The sequence below is a fragment of the Ranitomeya variabilis genome, chromosome 3 (genome assembly GCF_051348905.1).
Source record: "Ranitomeya variabilis isolate aRanVar5 chromosome 3, aRanVar5.hap1, whole genome shotgun sequence".
NCBI classification, from domain to species: Eukaryota; Metazoa; Chordata; class Amphibia; order Anura; family Dendrobatidae; genus Ranitomeya; species Ranitomeya variabilis.
The window spans coordinates 733,409,450-733,437,059 of NC_135234.1; the positions used below are offsets into that span (position 1 = coordinate 733,409,450).

Here is a 27,610-nt window from a genome sequence, read left to right on the forward strand (position 1 = left end):
GGGTGCGGTGGCTCAGGCTGTGCTGGGTGCGGTGGCTGTGCACGGCGGTGCTGGGGGCCTGAGCAGGCGGGGACACCGGCGCGCTGTGGGGGTCAGGTGCCGGAGTCGCCGCTAGCTCAGGCCCCCGGCACTTGCTATAGTTACCTGGGCCTGATCCAGCGCTGCGCGCCGGTCTGTCTTCCGGTCCTCTGGCTGTGACTGTTCAGTCAGAGGGCGGCGCGCATTAAGCGCGTCATCGCGCCCTCTGAACTGTGAACGTCACAGGCAGAGGATGTGGACCGGAGGACGGAGGAGCAGCGCGCAACGGAGGAACGGGACAGGTAAATATATCATACTTACCCTCCTGGCGGTCCCTGCTTCTCCGTTGGAGATCGCGGTGTGCGTTCAGTGTTTACGCATACCGCGATCTCCTGGGAGCGTCGCTCTGTGGGGTCTAGACTGCGCCGGCGCGTGCGCTTGCGCAGTCTATAGAGGCTTCGGACAGAGTGACGCTCCCAGCGTTATATTATAGATGTCGCCTGTGTTATATACTGCGTGGCTGAGATATATATATATATATATATATATATATATATATATATATATATATATATATATATATATATATATATATTAGTTTTTTCTTTATTTAGGAATTATTTTTTTTTTGCACATCTAAATATTTTTTTTTTTTTCAACTTTATAACATTGCCCCGGGAAGGGGGGGGGGGCATTATGTTCTAGGGTCAGATCGCTGATCTGACACTTTGCACAGCAATGTCAGATCAGCGATCTGACATGAGGGGTGCAGGCTTACCAGCGCTTGCTCTGAGCAGGCGCTTGTGAGCCACCTCCCTGCAGGACCCGGATGTAGCCCCGCGGCCATTTTGGATCCGGGACCTGCAGGGAGGAGACGCTCGGTACAAGGTGAGCACATCGCCTCCCTGCGCGATGCTTCCCTATGTCCCCAGAACGCTGCGATCATGTTTGATCGCTGTGTGCTGGGGGTTAATGTGCCGGGGGCGGTCCGCGACCGCTCCTGGCACATAGTGCCGGATGTCAGCTGCGATATTCAGCTGACACTCGGCCGCGCTCCCCCCGTGAGCGCGGCCGATCGCTATGACGTACTATCCCGTCACTGGGAATTAAGTCCCAGGTCACCTTGACGGGATAGTACATCATATGGGATTAAGGGGTTAAAGAGCTTTTCCAGGAATTGGACAATTGATGAGCTATGCTCGAATAGGTCATAACTATAAGATTAATGGGGGTCCAACACTCAGCCCCCCGACCGACTGCTCTTGCAGCGTCCAGAAGTGCGCAGTGTAAAAAGCTAGAACAGCGCAGCGCCGTACTCTTTACAGTGGTCAGTGTATGGTACTGCAGCTCAGCTTCCGAGAATGCCCACTAACCAGCTCAATGTCCCGTGTACACTGCACATTTGTCCGCTGGAGCTGCACACAGGTGATCGATGGGCTGCCCTGTGTCAGACCGCAACTGATCTGATCCTGAGGATACAAGTCCTTGACAAGCCGTTCACTACAGCCGCTTATCTTCAGCAGCAACCAACTTTATTTCTGGAAAAAACATAAAATAAAAACATATCAAATGATGGCCGTTTGTTTCCTAGAATATATTCTGTGCCCCCCCCTATGTGATTGTGTATAGTTCCTGCTCCGAGAGCAGAGTATCTCCCAGAAACAGATCTGCTTTAGTTCTGATAAAACTGTTCGGTGGGATGAAAATAATGTAACTTTGATTTATTGTCCTGAGTGAAATTGTCATTGCAATTTATCCTTGCGGTAAGTACATCATGAAACGGTGGAACTACATCGTTAAATCAGAGCGCCACGGCTAGGCTCTAAAACTGTCACAGCTTGATAAGACGGGTTCAGGGTGTATAAAAAAAAATGCCGTACAAGAACAACAATAAAATAATTATTGTAACACTAAACAAAACAGCCGTATGACAGCGTTAGTAATTGACTTACGGAAAATGAATTTAAAGGAGTCCATGAGAGGAGAGGTGATTAGCGAAGAAAGAAACTGGTTAGTAGGGACAGTCTCAAGGGTACAGAGAGCCCCTCTGTGTGCTCCTTGCCAACATTATGTCTGGATATCGGGCACCTGGCACTTTTTTGGGGAATGAAAGGGTTTTCTAGGATTTAAATAAAGATCACCTAAATTTAGGGTAAGCCATCAATAGAAGAGATGATGGAGGGCGACTCTCGGCACCTGATTGAATGTGTGGTGCATGCGAGCTGCGCCACTTATCTTGTGCCTCTGATTGTTCAGGGTGACCCCACTGATCTGACCTTGACGGCCTGTTCTAAGTAGGGGTGAGCAAAAAGACCAGATCCGAGCCCTGCTAACCTCGTCATCCCTGGGGGCCTCTTCTGTTTCGTTGGCCTGGCATAACGTCAAGAGCCGGTGTGTAGGAGAAGATTGGCAAGGCGCTGGTCTGGCACCCATGGACTATCGACTTAGCCACTGGACCAGGATCTTGCGCATGTTTTTGCTCAAATAAGTATTTTAAAATCCCTGAAAATGACAACAAATTTGCTGGCCTGCCTGTAAAGTGTTTGTCCAGACATGGTACAAGCCCCCAGTCTTCATCTGTGATCTTGAAGGAAACCACCAGCGCTAGACATACTGCAACCGAGCAATCCACTGCCTAGTCTGAATGGGAAGGACTTCTGCCACAAAATTGATAATCCCCCTTTTTTTAAATTATATTTTATTGTTTGGTTGCAGGTTTGCAAAAAAACAAAATTGGCGTGTAAGGGCGGCATTAATAATGTGCATTTGTGTGTTATACTTTATGTACACTGAATGAAGGTATGGCAGATACCAGACATCCCACCATATTCTAAGAGCTTGCAAACAGGACACCCAGTTTTGTGAGATCTTCGACTTCATAAGAAGAACATCCAAAGGGGAGACATGAAGGGATGTGTGCATCAGTGGCTTATTGAACTTCTTGCCCATTAATGGGACTTGGCAAACAGGTGCCAATCTTCATGAGTGCCGCTGATGTCAGCCACATGGAGCCCATGGTAGAGAAAGCTACAATGCCCCGTAGAGATGAATATTACATAATTCTCCACTGTATGACTGCCAAGACCATTTGGGTTCCTGACTCTAATTTTGAGTTTCAGCGCCCGATTCCTTTTCTTCTCCTTGGAGAAGTGACTGGCAGCCACTCATGCCACCCTCCTTATAGAAAACACATTTGCCCTCTGCCAAACCAAGAGAGCTTAGATCTGTGTATACAGATCACTGAAAACTAAACAAATGTGAAAAAAATCCAAAATGCCTTCATTTTCCCAAAAAGAGCTTGACTCTTGGAAACTATAAGTACTAATTTTGGAGGTTCTGTGGCGTGAATACATTATGCCTGGATGTCAAAGCTCAGGCAGTAATACCGTCCTGTCGGGCATTAAATACCTGTGCCATCAGGTTTTAATCATTGTACCACTATCCATTTTTTTTTTTTTTACTTAAAAAAAGAAAAAGTGTTTGGATTATTATCACAAATGTGCAAAGACTGCAGCTAAAGCTAAGGGAGGGTGATGCATTGGAAGGGGATCTGTTACCCCCCAAAAACTCATATTAAACCAAATACACAGTCACATAGGGGGACTTACATAGATTTCACAACTTTACTTTTACTTAAAAAATGTTTTATTACATGCAATTGATTAATCCTCCTTGGACTACTCCGGACCATTAAATAGCATCCACTGCACTTCCTCTTGGCTTGATTGACAGCGGTCACTTTGAGTGCTGTCTGTATTCAATCCTACACGTCTGCACTGACACTGCTGGAGACCGTGCACACAGTGTCAGCATGCACGAGCTCTTACTCCTCCTGTGTGCAGCGGCTGCTCGCTGCACACAGGATCACACAGTAGTGAGTGGCCGCTGTATACAGGAGAGAGGGATAAGAGCACACTTGTACTGACACTGTGCGTGTGCTCCCGGAGCTCCTGCAGTGTCAGTATGGATATGCAGAGCTGGGGATTTCATTTAGGCAGAATCACTATCAAGCCAAGGGGAAGTGCGGAGGATGCCTTTTGAGGAGGTGGACATGTGCTCTGAGCCTTTGGCCATGGCAAGTCTGCACCAAGGAGTGCTCATTAGCACAGGTAGAAATCTGCACTACAGGTGTTGTTTGTAGGGAATTGATCCTTTATTTTTTGTCCTTAACACCTTAAGGCCGGTTTCACACGTCAGTGGCTCCGGTACGTGAGGTGTCAGTTTTCTCACGTACCGGAGACACTGACTCACGTAGACACATTAAAATCAATGCGTCTCTGCACATGTCAGCGTGTTTTCACGGACCGTGTGTCCGTTTGAAAAACACGGAGACATGTCAGTGTTCGTGGGAGCGCATGGATCACACAGACCCATTAAAGTCAATGGGTCCGTGTAAAACACGTACCGCACACGGATGCTGTCCGTGTGCCTTCCGTGTGCCGTGCAGGAGTCAGCGCTACAGTAAGCGCTGTCCCCCCAACGTGGTGCTGAAGCCGCTATTCATTTCTTCTCTCCAGCAGCGTTCGCTGGAGAGAAGATATGAAAAATCGGCTTCAGCACCAGATGCAGGGGACAGCGCTTATCTCTAGCGCTGTCTCCTGCACGGTCCGTGTGGTACCCAGTTGGCACACGGGCGGCACACGGCTGCCGCATGTGTGCCACACTGATGTGCCACGTGACCACACGGACACGGATAACTCCGGTACCTTTTTTTCCGGTACCGGAATTATCTGGACGTGTGGGACAGGCCTAAAACATAAAGGAGTGTCCATAGGATAGGTCATCCATGTCTGATCTGTGGGGTGTGACACCAGAACTCTGCTGATCAGCTGGTGTCAGTGGCATCCAGCACTGCTCAGTTGGGGAGCTACGCAGCCGAGCCCCGTTCACTGTATAGTGGTCAGGTACTGCAGATCCGCCACCTATTCACATCAATATGATAATTACTGCACTCAGCCATAGCCACTATCCCACTGACTGAGCTGTGCAGCTCCTAACTGAGCAGGTCCAACCACCGCCGACACCGGGAACAGCCGGTTGACCGATCAGACATTGAACTTAAGGATAGGCCATCAGTGTTAAAGTCCTGTACAAACCTTTTAACTTGCACAATGTAATTATAAAGTAAATATTAAGCAAAACTATTGTAAAAACAGAACAGGAAATCCTTGTTTTATTACTTTTTTGTTTTGGCCACATTTTCCTAAATAAAACCTACAAAATTCAAGGCTTGCCCCTTCTATAGACATTTATCACCGATCCACTGAAAAGGCGCTAAAAGTCCAATTGTTGAACTTTCATATGAACTCGAGCGTGGGAACTTTTCCAAGGCTCCAGTTCATGAGGACATCCAGCAGAGGGCGCCTCACCGCGACTCAATGTAAGTACAGATCACCCAGCTTTCCTTTCAGCACACGGGGATTACAGGCACGAGCGAGTGCTTTAGCGCAGCTCCTGCCTGTAAATTGATTTAACCCCTTCAGAAGGATTTACATCGTGGGACCTGACAGATCCTCGGATGGTATGTATATTGTGGGTTTATTATTTTGCCAAGCGAGGGTCTGCAGGTGGATTGAGAGAGCAATAAAATATTAAAACAACCGGTGTGTTTATTTCATTAAAATAATTTTTAATAATGTGTGTGTGTGTTTTTTAACCCTTACATACAATTGGATTAATAATGGATAGGTGTCATAATTGACGCCTCTCCATTATTAATCTGGCTTAATGTCACCTTACAATAGCAAGGTGGCATTAACCCTTCATTACCCCATATCCCACCGCTACACGGGAGTGGGAAGAGAGTGGCCAAGTGCCAGAATAGGCGCATCTTCCAGATGTGCCTTTTCTGGGGTGGCTGGGGGCAGATGTTTGTAGCCAGGGGGGGCCAATAACCATGGACCCTCTCCTGGCTATTAATATCTGCCCTCAGTCACTGGCTTTACCACTCTGGCGGAGAAAATTGCACAGGAGCCCACGCCAATTTTTTCCGCCATTTAACCCTTTATTTTAGCAGCTACAGCAACCAAATTTTGCACATACACACTACTAACATTAGTAGTGTGGAATATGCAAAAAAAAAAGGGATAAGAGATGGTTTACTGTATGTAAACCATGTCTCATATCATGTCGGGTTTGTGAAGGAGAAATGAAAAGCCGGCAATTGAATTACCGGCTTTTCACTAACACCGCTGCGTATTTCTCACAAGTCACACTGCAGGTCCGTGTGGAATCCGTATTTTTCTCGCCCCCATAGACTTTCATTGGCGTATTATTTGCTCAAAACGCTGACAAACGCAGCACGCTGCGATTTTCTACGGCCGTACAAGACCGTATATTACGGATGCGTAATATATGGCTGATAGGAGCAGCCCCATTGAGAATAATTGTGCCGTTTGTTTGGCGAGTTTTACGGACGTATTTTTTGCGCTCTTACGTCCGTAAAACTCGCTAGTGTGACTCCAGCCTTAGAGGGTGGCCGACTTCCGAAAGAAGAAATTAACATGTTTCTTTTTTAACTGCACTACAGCTTCCGAAGACGTTAAAAGAGGTAGCAAAGTGGCGAACATGTTGCACTGCAATGCGTTTTTGCATTCATGTGCAATATGTCCATTTTTGGCTGCAGTTTTCGGCCGCCGCAAAAAAACACGTAAAAAAAAACAAACCAGATGGTGGATTTAAATAAAACTAAAAACGTTATACTCAGGGGAACAGAAGAATGAAATAAAATCGAAAAATGGACACTTTTCACCTAGTGATAGGTCCTCTTTAATATTGTAAAATCAGAAGAATAAATGAGGATAATTTTAGGATGTGGTTCTCCTATGTCATCTGTTGTGGAGTGTGACTGCAGGTCAGGGACGCATGTCGGCGCTGACAGTCAATTATAAACATCCATAATAAAACACAATCATAATAATGTATGGGAATGAGGGTGATGAGGACGGAGCAGGGACCATTTATGGGATCACTTCAGTGATTTACTGGCTGTGCAGTAAGGTCCAGTAGTCGGATGACGTCTTATTAATCAGTGGCGCGGCTAGTAATAAGCGCAAATTGCAGTAGCAGCAGGCTGTCATTTGTGCGAATGATATCCGAGAGCGAAACATCGGGACGTCTGCATTCAATGCACACAACACTGTGTCACTAATAAATAGGTCTGCATTAAAGGGAAACTGTCCTCTCAGCTCCCGGAAATATAGATGGTTCCCACTGCCACGTTGTGACTGTAATTTCCCTCTAAATTGTTTTTTTTTTTTTTTTTTTACTTCTCCGCTTACGGCCCGGCATAGCACAAAAAATTACTTTGTTTTTGAAACAGCTGCTGTGCCGTCAGACGGGCGCGCAATCTTATATAACCCAGCCCCTATCCTAGTCTCCTTCCCTATCTTCCACATCACACTGTCTACCTCGCTGTCCTTGGAGGACGTTTTCACTTAAATGCATGTAGTGGGGGCTAGCAACCATTCTACCTTTTATATCCATCAGTGAGTTCGTTTTGACAGCATTATGGAAGAGTTTGTAGCATGTGCACCTCCGCTCCATTGTTTGTCTATGATAACGAGCATGTGCACCTCCGCTCCATTGTTTATCTATGACATCGAGCATGTGCACCTCCGCTCCATTGTTTATCTATGACATTGAGCATGTGCACCTCCGCTCCATTGTTTGTCTGACATCGAGCATGTGCACCTCCGCTCCATTGTTTGTCTGACATCGAGCATGTGCACCTCCGCTCCATTGTTTGTCCATGACAACGAGCATGTGCACCTCCGCTCCATTGTTTGTCCATGACAACGAGCATGTGCACCTCCGCTCCATTGTTTGTCTGACATCGAGCATGTGCACCTCCGCTCCATTGTATGTCTATGACAACGAGCATGTGCACCTCCGCCCCATTGTTTGTGTATGAGAACGAGCATGTGCACCTACGCTCCATTGTTTGTGTATGAGAACGAGCATGTGCACCTACGCTCCATTGTTTGTGTATGAGAACGAGCATGTGCACCTCCGCTCCATTGTTTGTCCATGACAAAGAGCATGTGCACCTCTGCTCCATTGTTTGTCCATGACAACGAGCATGTGCACCTACGCTCCATTGTTTGTCCATGACAAAGAGCATGTGCACCTCTGCTCCATTGTTTGTCCATGACAACGAGCATGTGCACCTACGCTCCATTGTTTGTCTCTGATACCGAGCATGTGCACCTCCCCTCCATTTTTTGTCCATGACAACGAGCATGTGCACCTCTGCTCCATTGTTTCTCTATGACAACGAGCATGTGCACCTCCGCTCCATTGTTTCTCTATGATAACGTGCATGTGCACCTCCGCTCCATTGTTTGTCTATGACAACAAGCATGTGCACCTCCGCTCCATTGTTTGTCCATGACAACAAGCATGTGCACCTCTGCTCCATTGTTTGTCCATGACAACGAGCATATGCACCTCTGCTCCATTAAGACCCGTGTTTACGGTAGCTGCATTCTGCCATTTTGGGATTGCCAGGGAGTCCCAGCAGTCAAACACCCAGTGAACAGCAAGTTATCCCCCACTATCCCAGGGATAGGTCAGAATTTGTGCTTTGGGGAAAAACCACATTAATCCTAAGTGTATATTTCATTTATGCAAATTGTCTCTTCAGAGAAGAAGAGGACTAAAACTCTAGCGCCACCTATAGGAAGTGGCAATCCTGAAAGTCAGTATCGACTTTCTAGCGTATCTTGTCACATGACTTGGGATAAAAGCGAAAACCAAAATCTCAATTTGCAGACACTGTGTGTGATGGTGTGATATGCTATGTGGGTATCATTTTTGTGTATATTTATATTTTACTTATTTTCATTGTGTTCTCTTGTAGGATGAGAGATATTTGCCATCTGGTATTCTCCCCACAGTTCTGTATTGTTATCTTTCCACAGGGTCAGTGAATAAGGTTGTTTGCTAATATGCTAATGACATGTTGACCTAGCTTGTTGAAACAATGAGCCCCTGGGACCCACCCCCCTAACCTGTGAATGTGGAGAGGGACTTGTAAATATCAGGGAGGTGAGACAGAGATCAGATCCTGTGTGGAACCATGATGTGAAGAGCATATCAGAGAGAAAGAAGAGTATATGGACTATGCTATCCTCTGTCTGCTGGATTGTTGGACCTTTATCCTGTTACTGAACTGCATTCGTGTTCTGGACTATTGTATCCTCAGTGTGGTGGATCGTATATATGGACCTTTCGTGTTTTTGCCTAAATAAAGGTTCTTGGATCTTTTCACTCATCTCTCGCTCTGTTGATTGTGTGATACTGGAGAAGGAACCCGTGACACTGTGTTTCGGGGTACTGCCCCTCATCAGTGCAAAGTGTGAGATCTGGTTTGGCTGTGTGAGAGACGGCTAACCAGGATCCAAGGGGTAATGTTTCTCCTTGTGTAGAGTGACATGTCAAGCCTGACATGCTGAGGTGAGGAGACTTTTAAGCCTTGCACTGCTCCTCTGGGAAATTAAATATGCAAATTGTCTTGACATGTCACTCTCTGCAAGGAGAAACCTTACTCCTTGGATCTCTTGCATTTATGTGATAGAATAGATTTCTAGGATTTAACACATAACAGTGCTTTTTTTTTTTTCCAGCAAAAATGACCGAACGACCTCCGAAGAGAAAGTTTTCTGATAATGGTCACAGTTCCTTTGGTGGATCACCGAGCCAGGTATGTGTCCGTATTATGAGGAATGTGTGCCCACCGTAATTAAAGAGGTTGTTCCAAGCTTGGAAGTTAGTGGAAGTTATTCCCGATCCGTAGGTAAGGGTATAAATTCCTAATCGCTGGGGCCCCCACTGATCCCGAGCACCGAAAGCCCTGTGTGAACGGAGCAGTGGTCAATCATTCGCACTTCTGCTGCATTCGTGCTTAAAGATGACACATTTCCTTTGTATTTTAGGCTAAACATATATATATATATATATATATATATATATATATATATATATATATATATATATATATATATATATATATATATATATATATATATATGTCTTTATTTTTTCATTTTAAGGGTAAGTTCACACAGGGCGCTTTGCTGCGTTTTTTTTGCTGCTTTTTGTATGCTAATTTTGAGCTGCTTTTTACAGTGACAGCAAAGCCTATGAGATTTCAGAAATCTCATGCACACACATTGTTTTTTTGTGTGATCAGTATTTTGTGCTTTGCTGCGTTTTTTGGACATAGAGCATGTCACTTCTTTCAGCTTTTTTGCTGCGTTTTTCACCCATTGACTTTAATGGGTGTTGACAAAAACGCTGCAAAAATGCAGGTATCATTCGCTTTTGCTGCTGAAAATTCAAGGACATTAGCATGGACAAAGAGAAAAAAAATGCACCAAAAACGCACCTAAACCTGCGTTTTTGACGCAGCTTCTTTCCTGCCAAGAAGAACAGGTTTTGCTGCAGAAAAAAAAGCAGCAAAAACGCCCTGTGTGAATTTTTTTTGTAAAAATTACAAAAAGTTAAATGGGCCGATGCAAAAGTTTTGGCACTTTTTGAGATTTGTGTGTTGAGATAACTTCGACCAAGGTTTCAGACCTTAATCAGCCTGTTGGGCTTGTGCACTATCATTGTCAGGAAAGGCCAGGTGATGCAAATTTTCCAGCTTTATAAAACCCAGCCTCCTCTAACCTGGTGCTAAAAAACAGCAGCCTTGGGTTCTTCTAAGCAGCTGCCTAAGGCTACTTTCACACTAGCGTCGGGCTCGGCCCGTCGCTGTGCGTCGGGCCGACGTTCCCGACGCTAGCGTTGTCTCCGCCGCACAACGGGGGCAGCGGATGCATTTTTCCAGCGCATCCGCTGCCCCATTGTGAGGTGCGGGGAGGTGGGGGCGGAGTTCCGGCCGCGAATGCGCGGTCGGAAAAGACGTTTACGACGGAGCAAAAAACATTGCAAGCAACGTTTTTTGCTCCCGACGGTCCGCCACTGCACGACGCATCCGTCGCACGACGGGTGCGACGTGTGGCAATCCGTCACAATGCGTCGCTTAATGTTAATCAGTGGTGAAAAAACGCATCCTGCAAACACTTTTGCAGGATGCGTTTTTTCGGCAAAACGACGCATTGTGACGGAATGCAGTTAACACTAGTGTGAAAGTAGCCTAAGGGTATGTGTCCACGTTCAGGATTGCTTCAGGATTTGGTCAGGATTTTATGCAGGTAAAATCCTGACCAAATCTGCACCTGAGGTCACTGGCAGGTCACCTGCGTTGTCCTTGAGTTTTTTCTGCAATGTAAGGACATGCTGCGTTCTTAAAAGACGCGCCGCATGTGAGTTTTCTCGGGTGTGCCGCATGCGTCTTTTACTGCATAGTGGAGACAGGATTTCATGAAATCCCCTCCACTATGCTGTAACATCTGGACGCTGCGTTTTTTATGCATGCTGCTCAATGCTGCGTCAAAAACGCAGCGTTTCCTGAATGTGGACACATACCCTAACACTCTGGCAATGGTGGAGGCCTACTTGCGCGTTGTGGACTGTAACAAGTCCTTACTCATAGGTGGATGGTCCTAACTCAGAAGTACACCTATGAGTAAGGACTTGTTAGGCCGTGTGTCCACGTTCAGGATGGCCGGCGGTATCGTCGGAACGGCAAAGCCGCTCGGCGCTAAGCCCCGCCCCCTTCTGGGACGCGATGATCCCGGATGTGTTCATTGTACACATCCGGGATCATCGCACCCCTCGCATAGGGCCCTGTGTTATTCCTTGCGGCGACGCAGCGTCGCCGCAAGGAACACGGACATGCTGCGATCTGAAAAGACGCGCAGCATGTCCGGAGTCGCAGGGCTGCCGCGTGCGTGTTTCCACGCATAGTGGACACGGGATTTCAAAAAATCCCCTCCACTATGCTGGAACATCTGGACGCTGCGTGTTTGACGCTGCGGCCCCACGCAGCGTCAAACACGCAGCGTTTCCTGAACGTGGACACACGGCCTTAGGGTATGTGTCCACGTTCAGGAAATGCTGCGTTTTTGACGCAGCGCTGAGCCAGAGCGTCAAAAACGCAGCGTCCAGATGTTACAGCATAGTGGAGGGGATTTAATGAAATCCCGTCTCCACTGCGCATTAAAAAACGCATGCGTTTTTTCCGCAAAAACGCACATGCGGTGCTTTTTTTCAGAACGCAGCATGTTGCTACAATGAGCAAAACACGCAGGAACACCGCAAGTGACCTCAGGTGCATTTTTGGTCAGGATTTTACCTGCATAATATCCTGACCAAAGCCTGACCGTGGACACATACCCTAACAGTCTGAAACACGTTGTGAATATGCTTTTATGATTCCTTTTTTATTTTATGTACAGCCTTTCAATGGATATTTTGTAATAAATTGGATTAATAACATATCCTTCGTTGTTGAATTACTCTTTTCTATGTTTTATTGCTCTACTCGAGGATACCAATCTCTAGAAATCCAACCACCTACAATCCAGAATCTTGCCAATCTTTCTTTCGACGCTGTGGTGCGCTGATATTTATTTATTTTTTTTCCATTTTTATGTCAGATCAGAGGTAGCGCTGATCTCAGAAGTCTACGGCATCATTCACACTTCAGTATTTAGCATCAGTGTTTGTCTGACAAAACCAGGATTGGAACTTCCAGAGAAAAACTATAGTTGAAGGTTTAAGACCTATGCTGATTGTTTCTTTATTTTCTCTGCACCTGTAACTTCTAGAGCAACTCTGGCGATGACAATGGAACTCCAAGGGACGGCAATAATGGCCGGAGCGATGGAGCGAGCGGCACTGTGTGTATGTATGCCCCTGATATTACTGCAGTTTTTTTGTTTGCTTGAAAATTACCGTAGTTCCAAAATACATATGAATTTGCCACGATTAAGTTTTGGACCACATTACTGGAAGTAGAACTTCTAACAACTTTAAAGGGATTCATTAGTGACCCAGCCTTACGATATATCAGTATTATCACGTCGGTGAGTGCCCCACATTGGCACTTCAGTTGTCTCATCTTGTTAGGCAGATCCATGATGACCGGCTGAGCCGTTATGTAGCACGGACCGATGACGTTGGTGCTGCGGGTTGATACAGATTTTTTTCATTTATGAGAACAGTGGTCTAAATTTCATCAGTGATTTTGTTCAGAGTTTCATCAAATTTTCATCAAGAGAGTTATCCGAGTTTCATCGATTTTTCTCAGAGGAGATGAAAAAAAAACCAAGTTTCTCTACATTCTATCTGTCGGTCCATGTCATCCAAGCCCTGTCGAATTTTTTATAGACTTGCGTTACTAATTTTGATCTGACACTCGATCAATATTTGACACGTCTCTGCGATTTTTGCCTCCTCTGAAAGAAAAAAATGCCCCATAGACTATACTAGGGACGAGCTCTATCTGTAAAAAAAACTTTACGCGAAAAACGGACGTCTGGGAGAATGGATGCAGTGCTGCATTTGTAACAGAGTCCGAAAATGCAGAGCTGACAAAGTGATACGGCAGAGAATGTCACGAGGTTCAAGACTAAGTACGTGGGTGCCAACTACCTGAATACTCAGGCGGCTTCCTGCAGTCTGAATTGGCTTATGAGGATTGGAGGAGTAATGTCAGAGCCAATCAGGGGAAAAGATAAAGCAGATGGGGCAGATCGCAGCACCCAGCAGGTGAGTAATAACTTCACAGTGGACAGAGCTTGGTACACTGTACACAGCCAGCATGGGCTACAAGCAGCAGAGTAGTCGTACCGGGGGTCGGAGCCACAACAATCTGATATTGATGGACCATTCTAAAAACAGGTTAGCTGTTTCTACGTCCTGGATATTGCCTTATGTATAAGTTTCATCAATCAATCAAGACAAAGTTCTGCCATTTTTGCTTTTTGCACTTTAATTAATTTTTTTTCCTCCTTTACCTTTAAATGCCATAAAAAAAATTTGAGGGTTCAATACAAAAACATCGTGCATGTAACTGTGACCTGCTACACAACTTGTGAACGCTTCTCCTTAGCCAATTTCCTTTTTTTTGCAGTTTCGTGTTTCCTCCCCTTCTTCAAAGAGACGTTACTTTTACTTTTTACTTTTCTTTTCTTTACTTTTACTTTTCTATTTACACAGCTGTACCAGACTGTGAGGACTTGTTTTTTTGCAAGACAAATTATAGCTTTGAATTACTACATTCATTTTACCTTGTCATGTCCTGAAAAACAGAAACAAAAATCCAAATATGATGAATTAGTGAGAAAAAACAACACAATTCCGCTGTTGTCTTTTGCTTTTAATTTTTATTATGGCGTTCAGTAAGAATGACCTCGAAACTTGATTGTCCAGGTCACTATGATTAGGGTGATCCCAAACTTGTATAGTTTTTTTCTGAAATTTTTATAAAAATTCAGCACTTTGTAACATAGGAAAATCTTGTTTTTGCTGCCATCTTTTCAGACCCGCAACTTTTTTAACATTTTTCCTTTGATGGAGCTAAGTGATGGCGAGTTATAGTTTTTAATTCTACTATTTTGGGTTATATATGACATTTGATCGCTTTATTGTTTGTTTGTTTTTTCGCGGGGTAGAAAAATAACAGATTTAACATATGCATTAAATTATTTTATATTTTCATAGATTGGACTTTTATGGGCTCAACACTACTAAATATGCTCTTTTTATTTTTTTAGATTTTTAACTTTTTAAAACATTTTTTACCTATTTTTAGATCCCCTCAGGGTCAATCGTTTGATCGCTTGTATTAAATACAGTAGCATATATCAGGAATAACAAACTCCCATGAAGATCAGCCACCTGAGCCAGCACCATACACCCCCCCCCCCCTCCTGTGCCAAAATGGGTGAAAATTTTTACCCCGTCGTGGCCTTTCATGTCTGAGATGGAAATAGCGCCCACCGGAGGCAGGGCTACCTAACAAGCGGAGCACAGCTAAGCTGCGCTGTTTCCAAAAACGCCATAGAATTGAATGTGAGTTATGGAGACTACGCAGTGGAGCTCCTATATGTATTTCTGTTCACTGACAGTAAGCGGTGATCTTGAAAAGTACAAACAGTGTATTAACAAAGTTGTATTATACAATTAATAAAACAGAAAAATAATTTTGCGTAAAGGGGTCTTTAAATCCTGGTCTCACATTCTCTGAATCATGCAGAATGGGGGTCTCTTGGCAGTGTCCCAATAGCTGAGGGGGCTGCTGACTGACACATCAAGAAGGAGAATGAGTTGAGAGGTGACGTTCATGTACTCAGTCGTCTCCCTTCACTTCTACGGGAGTAAAAAAAACTACCGAGCAACTGAACGAGCCCTGAGAGGTATGGGACAATAAAGTCAGCACTGCAGTGCTGCATCTGTAACAGAGTCCAAAATGAAGAGCCAACAAAGTGGTACGGCAGAGTATGTCACGAGGTTCAAGACCAAGTAGCTGTACGTTGGTGCCAACTTCCTGAATACTCAGGCGGCTCCTGGGAGGGGTGATGTCAAAGCCAGTCGAAGGAATTGGCTGCTGACCGACACATGCAGACAGAGAATTAGTTGAGAGGTGGCGTGCGTGTATATGGTCGTCTCCCTTCAGTTCTATGGGAGTCAAAGAAACTACAGAGCAACTGAATGAGCCCTAAGAGGTATAGGAGAAGAGATCAGCACTGCAGTGCTGCGTTTGTAACAGAGTCCAAAATCAAGAGCTGACAAAGTGATGTGACTGAGTATGTCATGAGATTCAAGACTACCGGTAAGTAGCAGTGCGTGGGTGCCAACTACCTGAATACTCAGGCGGCTTACAGGGAGGGTGATGTCACAGCCAATCCGAGGAACTAGCTGCTGACCAACACATCCAGACAGAGAATGAGTTGAGAAGTGGCGCGCATGTATGCGGTCGTCTCCCTTCATTTCTATGGGAGTCAGAAAAGTACCGAACAACTGAGGGACCACCATAACTTGCAGTGGGACCCGCTCTTATCTGCCATTTATAGCATGAATATAACAAAATGTGACTATCCCCTTAAGCCTATTTAAAGATTCTGGAAAATATTAGAAGCTGTTTCGCTAAGATGACAATGAGCCACAGCCCATAGCAGCCAGATACCGCATTCATTAGTGATTTGTGCTAGATCTGTCAGGACCATCCGTCGGATATATATTACTTAACTGCAATAGTCAATAGCAGCCAGAGATGTTCCTTGTTAAATTCTCATATATAAGGGGATTTCTAGACTGTACCTGTAGCTAAGGCTGGCGTGCAGGAGTCTGCTTGTGTCAAATGCAGTGTATTATGGGGTGGACTAAGATAGGTCACCTATATACTGGACAGCCCCTTGAAGAGTTGCAAGTTTGACTACAATAAAAGCATGAACAGTTGTCGACAGTTTCTACCCAAACAATGTACATTAAAATCTACCGGGGCAAAATTTGTGTACGAATAAAAGTTCAATGTTTAGTTTTATGGCAACAGTCGCATTAGTCGTGTTGCAACATGACACATCATTAAGCACGTTGTCACCACGTGGCATTTGTCTTTTCATGTCTTGCAACTGTGTCATACTAGCCTTTAAAGAGTAACTACATTTTCTTTTTTCTAGTTACCCTTAATTGAAGAGTTATGATTTTTTTAATATACTACTTTATTTTGTTTCCTTCTCTTCCAAACTGCTTGACTCAGTGCTGTTTCAGTGCCTAGTTAGGCTCTTTTCGAAGCTGCTTTTATCTGCTGCTTAGCAAGATCTGTACAGTGTACTCATATAATATGTGTATGGGAATTACCCTGTCTGAGTAGGGAGCGGAGAGGCTCAGACAGTAAAATTCCAATAGGCACACTGTTTTTTATATAGTGTATGGATCTTGCTGAGCAGCAGTTGAAGACAGCTCATAGAATCCCACAGTTTGCAGTATCATCTCCACACCGAATGCACGCAGATCTACCTTACTGGACCTGACCTCACCTCCTTACTTACCATAATCCCACAATGTCTGTCTGCTATTTCAGCCTTCTTTTCTGCTCGCTTTCTACAACTGAACATGGACAAAACAGAATTCATCATCTTTCCCCATCTCACTCTACCCCTCCACCAGACCTATCCATCAATGTCAATGGCTGACTGCTCACTTTCCCCAGTCCCGCATACCCTGTGCCTCGGGGTGATCCTCGACTCTGCCCTCTCTTTCAAGCCTCATATCCAAGCCCTTGCCTCCTCCTGCCGACTCAAACTCAAAAACATTTCCCAGATCCATACATTCCTTGACCAAGAAATAGCAAAAACGCTAGTGCACGCCCTTATCTCCCGCCTCGACTATTGCAACCTCCTACTCTCTGGCCTCCCCTCTAGCACTTTTGCACCACTCCAATCTATCCTAAACTCTGCTGCCCGACTAATCTACCTGTCTCCCCGCTATTCCCCGGCCTCTCCTCTCTGCCAAGTCCTTCACTGGCTTCCTATTGTCCAGAGGCTCCAGTTCAAAACCCTAACTATGACATACAAAGCCATCCACACCCTGTCTCCTCCATACATCTGTGACATGGTCTCCCGGTACTTACCTACCCGAAACCTTCGATCCTCTCAAGATCTCCTTTTCTACTCCTCTCTCATCTCTTCTTCCCACAACAACATCCAAGACTTCTCCCGTGCTTCCCCCATACTCTGGAACTCTCTACCCCAACACATCAGACTTCGTCTACCACGGAAACCTTCCAAAGGAACCTCAAGACTCACCTTTTCCGACAAGCCTACAGCCTGCAGTGATCCTCAGTCCACTGAAACGCCGCGCGACCAGCTTTACCCCCTCCTAGTGTATCCTCACCCATCCCCTGTAGATTGTGAGCCCTCACAGGCAGGGTCCTCTCTCCCTCTGTACTTGTGTGTGCCTTGTATTGCTCATGTTTATTGTACTTACCTATGTATGCTCCCTTTTTTGGCATGTAAAGCGCCATGGAATAAATGGCGCTATAAAAATGAATAATAATAATAAAGAAACATGAAATGGCCATTGAAACAGCACTTGCAGTGTGGTGTTTGGGAGGGAAGGAAGCAAAATAATGTAAGAAGTCTTGGAATTACGGAAATCACAGGATGGGTAGACATGTTGACTACTTCTGGACTAGCCATAGACAATAAACTTCATGCTGTCCACACTTTACTCTGCAGTGACATTCTAAAAGGTCACTGCATGGTAAGCTGCGTGCAGGAGATTGACAGCCAGCTCCACAACTGCACAGACTAAGGCAGACTCCTCACAGAGAAGGTAAAAATGATGTATCTTGTTTGCCTTCCTGAAACAATATGTATACAGTTTAGCAATCACTGACTGTGCTTCTTTCTCTGGACCCAGTGATCATGTGACCTCTGGGAGTAGGAAGAGAGCAGGAGTTACTGAGTCCTATGAGATGTGTGCAGCTCTGCAGGTCAGACAGGAAGCTGCTAATATACCATCCCCAGTTACAAGGAACATCAGCATTAAAAAGTATGTATTAATATATCTAAATTCCCCCCAATATAAAAATTAAGCTCCAAAAATTGTTTCAAATCAAAATTATAAATTTTTGTTAGAGCTGCTAAAAGCGCACATACAATGTGACTCAAAAATGTGCCTGTCAGGAAGGGTGGGGTTAAGAATGTCCGGGTCTTGAACTGGTTAATGATAAACAAATAATGAAAAAAATAAATAAAAGTTTAAAAACATCTCAATTTACTTAGCGTGTAGTATGAGAGCCATGTGCAGAAATCCTCTCACAGCTTTGACAGCTATCAATGAGGTTATTTATGGTCGTCTGAGGAAGTTTATGCTGCGCTGAATGCACATGGGCAAATCATCAAGGTCCACACCTGGCACCTTTGCAATTGCCCACCAATGATGCCCTACATGTGGTCGATGGGAGATGCTGCAGACCAAGGTAGCACATTTGGGTCGCGCAGACTGCTTGCATTGGCACAAGCAACCTGCAACCTGTAATTGTCTTGTTGAAAAACAGCATCTGGGAAACTTTGGAGAAATTACCACACATCTCTGATTCCACGATTGATCCATTCTATACTGACAGTGAACTTAGATGTCCCATACTAAGGCACCAAATATCGTCTACACAATCCATTAGAAGGTATTTACACAACATTAGGCTACGAGCCAGATGCCCAGCAACAGGTGTCCATTGACCTCACACCATCTCTCTCAAAGGCCATCATAGTACAGAGCAAGACTGCAAAGGGAGCTGAAATGGAGGTCTGTTTTCTTCAGTGATGAGTTACACCTTTTTCTGTAACAAAATCATACTGTCACGGCTGTTGTCGGGTGGCCCGGGACCAGGGGATCCCTGTTCCCTGGATTACTTCTGATGCCTTAGCTCCAGAATCCGCCCTCAGTCTATACCCTTCGCCCACCCAGGAAAGAGGGGAGTACTAGTGTACTGTAGTATACCAACAAGACTGACAAGGTAATACGAACAGGGGTAACAAAAAATACCAAACATATAAGTATACATGTAAGAGGGTGGTGCTGTTGTGGATAATAAGAAACACGCTGTCACTTTAAGAGGCTGCATCCCCTTGTCTTATGTGATGGTATGTTCTACTGTTCTCCCCTACTCTTGCTTTTACTATGAATTGGTCGGGGCTGTGTGAAGGGGTGGAGCTGAAGCAGCGTGCAGGAAGAAGTCTCCAGAGGGAAGATAGAAAACTGTGTGTTGTGTTCTGTCCTGTTTGCAAGGAAGAGACTTTGGCTGCAAGAAAGATTACACAGCTTGAGACGAACTGTGTTTGTCAGATAGACTTTCCCGGTTACAGCGAAGGGTGGCTGTTCTGCGCTGGTTGGTGAAGCCACGAAGATACTTGGAAGGGGACATACGGTTTCCAGGAGCAAAGAGAAGACCACGCTTTACAGAGCCGATAGGAATCCGTGCGCACCACCGTTTCGGACGTTCTGGGGCCCCCCGGGACTGGACCTGTGTCCCCAACATCACTGTGAGTCTGTTCCTGCTTGGTGCACCAGTTAGGGCCTAGTGCAGGCTTCAGTAGTTAGAGCACGGTAGCCGTGTGGCCTGCGTAGTAGAGGCCAGGGAGGATATATGCAGAGTAGCAACGATATATATATATGTTTTTATTGTGTAAAGTTGCTGGTGAGATAGATTCTGAGTTTATGATTGTTGAAGCACTGTGCGATTATATAGACAAGTTTACTCATGTGCATTATCTTTTGCTATTGTAAATCCCTGTTAGCATCTTCCATGTCCCTTCCATTCCCTGTCTCCCAATAAATCCATCCTTTGTTGATTGCACCTCGTCTTGTGTACAGTAGTCTCCTGCACCGTGGTGGTCCCCCGGCCATCGCTACAAGTGGCGCTGCGAGCAGGGTACTGTCACCAAGATGGAGGCAGCAGACAGAAATGGCGGGAATGTTAATGTTAATGGAGATGCTGTGGGCATTGGTGGAACCCCTGCAAGGACACTCCCTATGGGCACCATATTTAGTGTGCTCCCAAAATTTGACGGCAAGAATATGCCACTGTCCGACTGGGTGTCCCGGCTGCAATGCACCCTGAAGATTTATAACATAAGCCCAGACCTTGAAGTGGACATTGCTTTAACTGCCCTAGAGGGGGAAGCCCGCAGAAACGTCTGCCTACAACCAGAGCTCATCCGCAGCACCCTGAAGGAGCTAGTGAAGTTCCTGGAAGAGATCTACGGTGAGACTGCTAGCGCGAGACATCTTCGCGCCAAATTTTTCTCTAGGCTGCAGCGGGGAGAAGAAGGAATTTCTCAGTATGCAACAGTACTGCAAGAAGTGTTCGAAGAGGTGCAGAGAAAGGAGGCAGATGGACTTGGCGGCATGGGCTCTAAAGACCGGATACTCCGGGAGCAATTCATTCTGGGACTACACAGCACATCCTTGAGGCGAGCACTGTCAGAACGGGTCCGGGCAGACCCGGCCCTTACGTTTCGTCAAGTCCTGGCGGAAACAGTGGCCCGAAGTAAAGAAGAAAGCTATGCGTCTGGAGTGATGCGTGTCCAGGGCGCCAATGCCAGAGGGGACCCAAACCATCAAGAAGTGCTGGTCCAGGTAGTGCAAGATTTGCAGCGGTCCCTTGTGAACGTACAAGAGAAACTGACCCAGATGGAGCGGAGAGTGGGGGAACTACAAGAAACTGACCCACCATACTCATACAACCATTCTTCGGCCCGATCGACAAGGGATCAGTGGGAACAATCCCCCTCCCATCAGACATCGGCGGCCCGAGGACAGGCTGGAAGTACCCCTCGGCGAGGGGGAGGCATTCAATGCTGGGAGTGTAGAGGACGGGGGCACCTTGCCAGAGACTGTCGGAACTATACTCAAGGCCAGTGGAAGCCGCCGTTAAACTACCAACCCCCGCGGTAGTGCGGCACTCTGCGGGGGAGGCGAGAAGAGAGGCCGCTCCATATCATAACGAACACTTGATTGCTGGGAGCCCCATCCTACGTGCTGAATTTGAAGGAGTTCTGGTGGATTGCCTGGTAGATACCGGGTCCCAAGTGACAACGATGTCAGAAGCGTACTTCAAGCAGCATTTCCAGAACCTGGCCAAGCCAGAAAAAGAGACATTGATTCGCTTGTTTGCTGCCAACCAACAACCGATTCCGGTCACAGGGGTCGTGTGGATGAATATTCGAATTTGTGGACAAGCAGTTGGAAGAAAAGGGATCCTACTAGTCCCTGAGCCTGTCAAGAAAGATGTGCCTGTAGTACTGGGAATGAATATCTTACGTGAACTCGATCAAATCATGTTTACCAAACGGGGACCTGGATATTGGAAGAAGGCTACCCCACACCCACATAAGCCTACTCAGGAAGCCCTTCAACGACTGATCCGCGTCTGTGGGACGCAGAAGAGTGTGCCATCTTATCAGACGGTAGGGGTCATTCGGGCGCCTGGGAAAGAACCTGTAATCCTACCTCCCGAGCAAGAAACTATAGTGTACCTTCCAGTGGGGACTCACCGCAACCTTGATGGGTTGGAAGTGGTTGTTCAGCCTGTGGTAGGCGGAGGAGTGGATCAAGAAGTCATGATAGCTCGTACGATAGCTGTGGTCCAGCGAGGACATGTCCCCATAAGAGCTTTGAATGTGAGCCCCAGGGAGGTCACCTTGCCACGAGGGACAGATCTGGCCCTGGTGTACCTACATAAGGGTGAAGTGGTGAGTCAGAAGGAGATGTCTTTATCACCGAAAGAAGGCGTGGGGTGGACCCTAGCAGTTGCTGCGGGAGATGAAGAGACACCATCCCCGGAGTGGAATGGACGGGTCATCCTTGAACAAATGGAAGTGGATGTGAAGGCTATGGGCCCTGAGCGTGTGCAAGCAATAGAAACTATGCTGTGGAAAAATCAGGCCGCATTCGCCCGTCACGCCGAAGATTTTGGCTGTACTGAAGCCATCACGCATGAGATCCCGACTGGGGAAGCTCATCCAATTCGAGAACGATACCGGCAGATCCCACCCAAAATGTACCAGGAGGTGAAAACATTGCTGAGGCAGATGCTGGATTCAGGAGTGGTGCAGAGTAGTCAGAGTCCTTGGGCAGCCCCGGTGGTGCTCGTCAAGAAAAAGGACGGGACCATCCGGTTCTGTGTAGATTACAGGAAACTCAATGCCTGCACTGTTCGAGACTCGTATCCGTTGCCCCGCATCGAGGAGTCCTTGACAGTGTTGGGGAAAGCCAAGTACTTCTCCACCCTGGACCTAGCAAGCGGATATTGGCAAGTAGCCGTGGCAGAGAAAGACAGAGAGAAAACTGCCTTCATCCTCCCTATGGGACTGTTCGAGTTTAACCGGATGCCCTTCGGGCTCTCCAATGCTCCAGGCACCTTTCAATGACTGATGGAAAAGTGTTTGGGAGATTTAAATTTCGAGGCTACCCTGATCTATCTGGATGACATCATTGTGTTTTCATCCTCTTTCGAAGACCACCTTGCCCGGCTTGGACAGGTACTCGGAAGATTGCGTGCTCATAACCTGAAGTTGAAGCCAAAGAAATGCCACCTCTTCAAGAGGGAGATCGAGTACCTGGGTCACATTGTGTCACAAGATGGAGTTCTACCCTCGCCAGAAAAAGTGGCTGCTATCCAGAAGTGGCCAGTCCCTCAAACAGTGAGAGAACTCCAGGCCTTCCTGGGACTCGCGGGTTACTACCGTCGGTTTGTTAAAGACTTCGCGAAGGTGGCCGGTCCTCTCAATGAGTTGCTGAGGGGGACCGCTGGAGTGCCGAAGACCCAGCGCATCCCCTGGGCACAGGGACAACACGAGGCCTTCCAGGCTATAAAGAATGCCCTTACTTCAGCCCCGATTTTGGCCTACGCAGACTTCGATCAACCGTTCCTGTTGTACACCGATGGTAGCCTACATGGACTCGGTGCAGTACTTTCTCAGATACAGGATGGACATGAGAGAGTCATCGGGTATGCTAGCAGGTCCCTGCGAGACAGCGAAAGAAACCCTCACAATTACAGCTCCTTCCGGTTAGAGCTCCTGGCTCTGGTGTGGGCCATGACAAAAAAGTTTGCAGGCTTCCTGACAGGTACAAAAATTCAAGTTCGAACAGACAATAATCCCCTGGCCCACCTTGAGAATGCTAAACTGGGGGCCTTAGAACAACGGTGGATGGCTCGCCTGGCCAAGTTCGACTTTACTATCCGCTATCGCTCTGCTACCGAAAACGCAAATGCGGATGGGCTGTCCAGAGTGCCTGTGGAGACTCCAGTGTGGGATCTTGATGAACAACTCGAAGAGGAGGAAACCCCAGACTTTAATAAGTTCAAGCCCCCGATGGTTGTGGCCCAGTCAAGAAGGGAGGGCTGCGCGTTACCTCGGTCCCTGGGAAGAACCAATGAAGAATGGGGACACATTCAGGATGAAGACGAAGGGCTGAGACAAATAAAATGGTGGGTAACGCAAAAGCGGAAGCCTGGCAAACAAGAGAGAGATAATCTGGACTCTGAAACGAGGAGTGTGTTGCACCAGTGGGATAGACTGGAAGTGCGAGAGTCAGTACTATATCGTAAGAAGCAACAGCCAAAAGATATGGAAGTAAGGTGGCAAGTGGTCATCCCAGGAAGAATGGCTCAAGAAATAGCTAAAGAAGCCCATGAATTCGGAGCGCACTTCGGCTCCACAAAGACCTACCAATGGTTGCAGCGGCATGTCTATTGTCCTCGGTTGGAGCTTGTGGTGGAAGAGGTTTGCCGGCAGTGTCGAGTATGTGACCTCATTAAGAGTACTGAACAGAGGGCACCCATCCAGACCATACAAACTAAGGAGCCGTTGGAAGTCTTGATGATCGACTATCTCCTCGTGGGACACTCGGCCCGGGGGCTGCAATATTGTTTGGTGATGACCGATCATTTTTCTAAGTTCGCAGTAGTAACTCCGACTAGAGACCAGACTGCGGAATCGGCGGCGCGAGCCATCTGCCAAGACTTCATCCGGGTGTATGGGTGCCCAAAGCGCATCCACTCCGACCAAGGCGCGTGTTTCCAAGGCAAGGTGATGGAAGAATTGTATCGCATGTATGGCATCGAGCGGTCCCGGACCACTCCTTATCATCCTCAAGGCAATGGAGCTTGCGAACGCTTCAACAGAACCTTGCTTCAGATGCTGAGAACTTTGGAGGAGGATAAGAAGGCGTGTTGGCCAGACTATCTGCCAGAATTGGTCTGGACCTACAACAATCGGGTCCACTCCACCACGGGTTATACCCCCTATTTACTGTTGTTTGGAAGAGCTGGACGAGAGATCATTGAGCTGAATCTGGAACAGCCAGAGGAGCTGATGGAGCGAAATGTCACCTCATGGGTGAAAGAGCATCGGCAACGTTTGCAAACGATACGGCAGTTGGCGGGTCAGCAACTGCAAGAAAAAGAACATACAGCCCGCAAACCGACTCAAGAGTTACCGCTCCAACCTGGAGATCGGGTATTGGTCAGAGAGAGACGCCCTAAGGGAAAACTAAGTGAAAGATGGGAAGTACAGCCGTACAAGGTTATCGAGCGAGTGTATGCTAACGGCCCTGTCTACAAGGTACAGGTTGAAGATGGGGCATCCACCCCTAGAGTACTTCACAGAAATATGCTGCGGCCTTGCCGGTCTAAAGTCTGTTCTATGCCATTGTTGCCTGGAGGCGCCACTCCACTTCCAGAATCTGTTATGCCTGATGTCCAATTCGATGATGAGTGGTGGACCGTCCCTGACACAGTAGGGGGTCCTCAGCCGCCCCGAGGCGGTAATCTCATGGATGTACCAGTACCGCCATGTGAGGAGGAGACCAGACAAGAGCGCACAATGTCCCCTGCAACAAGTGTTACTCTGGAAGATAGTCAGGCCTTGCCTGACAGCCAAGAGCTTCGGAGATCCCAGAGGTCTAATGCAGGGGTTCCACCAGTCCGATATGTAGAACAGTGTGCTCTGTTTGTTTGTACACCTTTGTTGCCTCCTTCATTACACTTTTACCCTGAAGCTGTGATGGCCGAGGACGACCATCATTAAGAATGGAGGCATGTAAGAGGGTGGTGCTGTTGTGGATAATAAGAAACACGCTGTCACTTTAAGAGGCTGCATCCCCTTGTCTTATGTGATGGTATGTTCTACTGTTCTCCCCTACTCTTGCTTTTACTATGAATTGGTCGGGGCTGTGTGAAGGGGTGGAGCTGAAGCAGCGTGCAGGAAGAAGTCTCCAGAGGGAAGATAGAAAACTGTGTGTTGTGTTCTGTCCTGTTTGCAAGGAAGAGACTTTGGCTGCAAGAAAGATTACACAGCTTGAGACGAACTGTGTTTGTCAGATAGACTTTCGCGGTTACAGCGAAGGGTGGCTGTTCTGCGCTGGTTGGTGAAGCCACGAAGATACTTGGAAGGGGACTTACGGTTTCCAGGAGCAAAGAGAAGACCACGCTTTACAGAGCCGATAGGAATCCGTGCGCACCACCGTTTCGGACATTCTGGGGCCCCCTGTTGTGAATTAGACTTTTTGGCTCCCTCTTGTGGTTACTAGTGATATGACTCTGGGATTGTCTTTCCTCAGTTTGGCACCCACCTGGGTCGTTAGTCCAGGGGAGTTGCTATATAAGCTTCCTGGATCCTTAGTCCAGTGCCTGGCATCGTTGTAATCAGATCCTTTCTGTTTGCTCCTGTCTGCTGGTCCGGGTTCGTGCAAAATTAAGCTAAGTCCTGCTTCTTTGTTTTTTTGGTTATTTGCTTGCTTTTATTTTTGTCCAGCTTGTACTAAATGTGATTCCTGACCTTGCTGGAAGCTCTAGGGGGCTGGTGTTCTCCCCCCGGGCCGTTAGACGGTTCGGGGGTTCTTGAATATCCAGCGTGGATATTTTGATAGGGTTTTTGCTGACCATATAAGTCATCTTACTATATTCTGCTATTAGTCAGTGGGCCTCTCTTTGCTAAATACCTAGCTCATTCTTACGTTTGTCTTTTCCTCTTACCTCACCGTTATTATTTGTTGGGGGCTTGTATCCAACTTTTGGGGTCTTTTCTCTGCAGGCAAGAAAGGTCTTTCTTTTCCCTTCTAGGGTTAGTTAGTTCTCCGGCTGGCGCGAGACGTCTAGAACCAACGTAGGCACGTTCCCCGGCTACTGCTATTTGTGGTGCTAGGATTAGATATATGGTCAGCTCAGTTACCACTGCCCTATGAGCTGGTTTTTTGTGTTTGCAGACTTAGTAATTATTTCTGAGACCCTCTGCCATTGGGGTCATAACAGTATGCCAGGCCAACATTGAATGTTTAATGCATTGCTGAAGTGGGATTATAAGAAAGGAAATTCAGAGTTTTTTTTTTTTTTCTCCTCTCTTCCTCCCCTTTACCTCTGAGTGGCTTGTGCTTGCTGCAGACATGAATGTCCAGACCTTGATTACAAGTGTAGACCAGCTTGCTGCTCGTGTGCAGGGCATACAAGATTTTGTTACCAGTAGTCCAATGTCTGAACCTAAAATACCTATTCCTGAACTGTTCTCTGGAGACCGATTTAAGTTTAGGAATTTCAGGAATAATTGTAAATTGTTTCTATCTCTGAGACCCCGTTCATCTGGAGATTCAGCTCAGCAAGTTAAAATTGTTATCTCTTTTTTACGGGGCGACCCTCAGGATTGGGCTTTCTCGCTAGCGCCAGGAGATCCGGCATTGGCAAATATTGATGCGTTTTTTCTGGCGCTCGGATTGCTTTACGAGGAACCCAATCTTGAAGTTCAGGCAGAAAAAGCCTTGCTGGCTATTTCTCAGGGCGAGGATGAAGCTGAAGTGTATTGCCAAAAATTTCGGAAATGGTCCGTGCTTACTCAGTGGAATGAGTGTGCTCTGGCCGCAAATTTCAGAAATGGCCTTTCTGAAGCCATTAAGAATGTGATGGTGGGTTTCCCCATTCCTACAAGTCTGAATGATTCCATGGCGCTGGCTATTCAAATTGACCGGCGTTTGCGGGAGCGCAAAACCGCTAATCCTCTGGTGGTGTTGTCTGAACAAACACCTGATTTAATGCAATGTGATAGAATTCAGACTAGAAATGAGCGGAAAAATCATAGACGTCAGAATGGGTTGTGTTTTTACTGTGGTGATTCTACACATGTTATATCAGCATGCT

At 46.6% G+C, this 27,610-nt stretch overlaps 1 protein-coding gene across 2 annotated transcripts in view; it reads left to right on the plus strand.

Moving 5' to 3' along the window:
- Positions 1-27,610, plus strand: part of PIWIL4 (piwi like RNA-mediated gene silencing 4) — a 260,422-nt gene that overhangs the window by 70,053 nt on the left and 162,759 nt on the right. For both annotated transcript variants that reach the window (XM_077298444.1, XM_077298445.1), the window contains exons 2-3: positions 9,645-9,721; positions 12,735-12,810. In XM_077298444.1, coding sequence (XP_077154559.1) covers positions 9,645-9,721; positions 12,735-12,810 — 153 coding nt within the window. The remainder of the gene's footprint in view (positions 1-9,644; positions 9,722-12,734; positions 12,811-27,610) is intronic.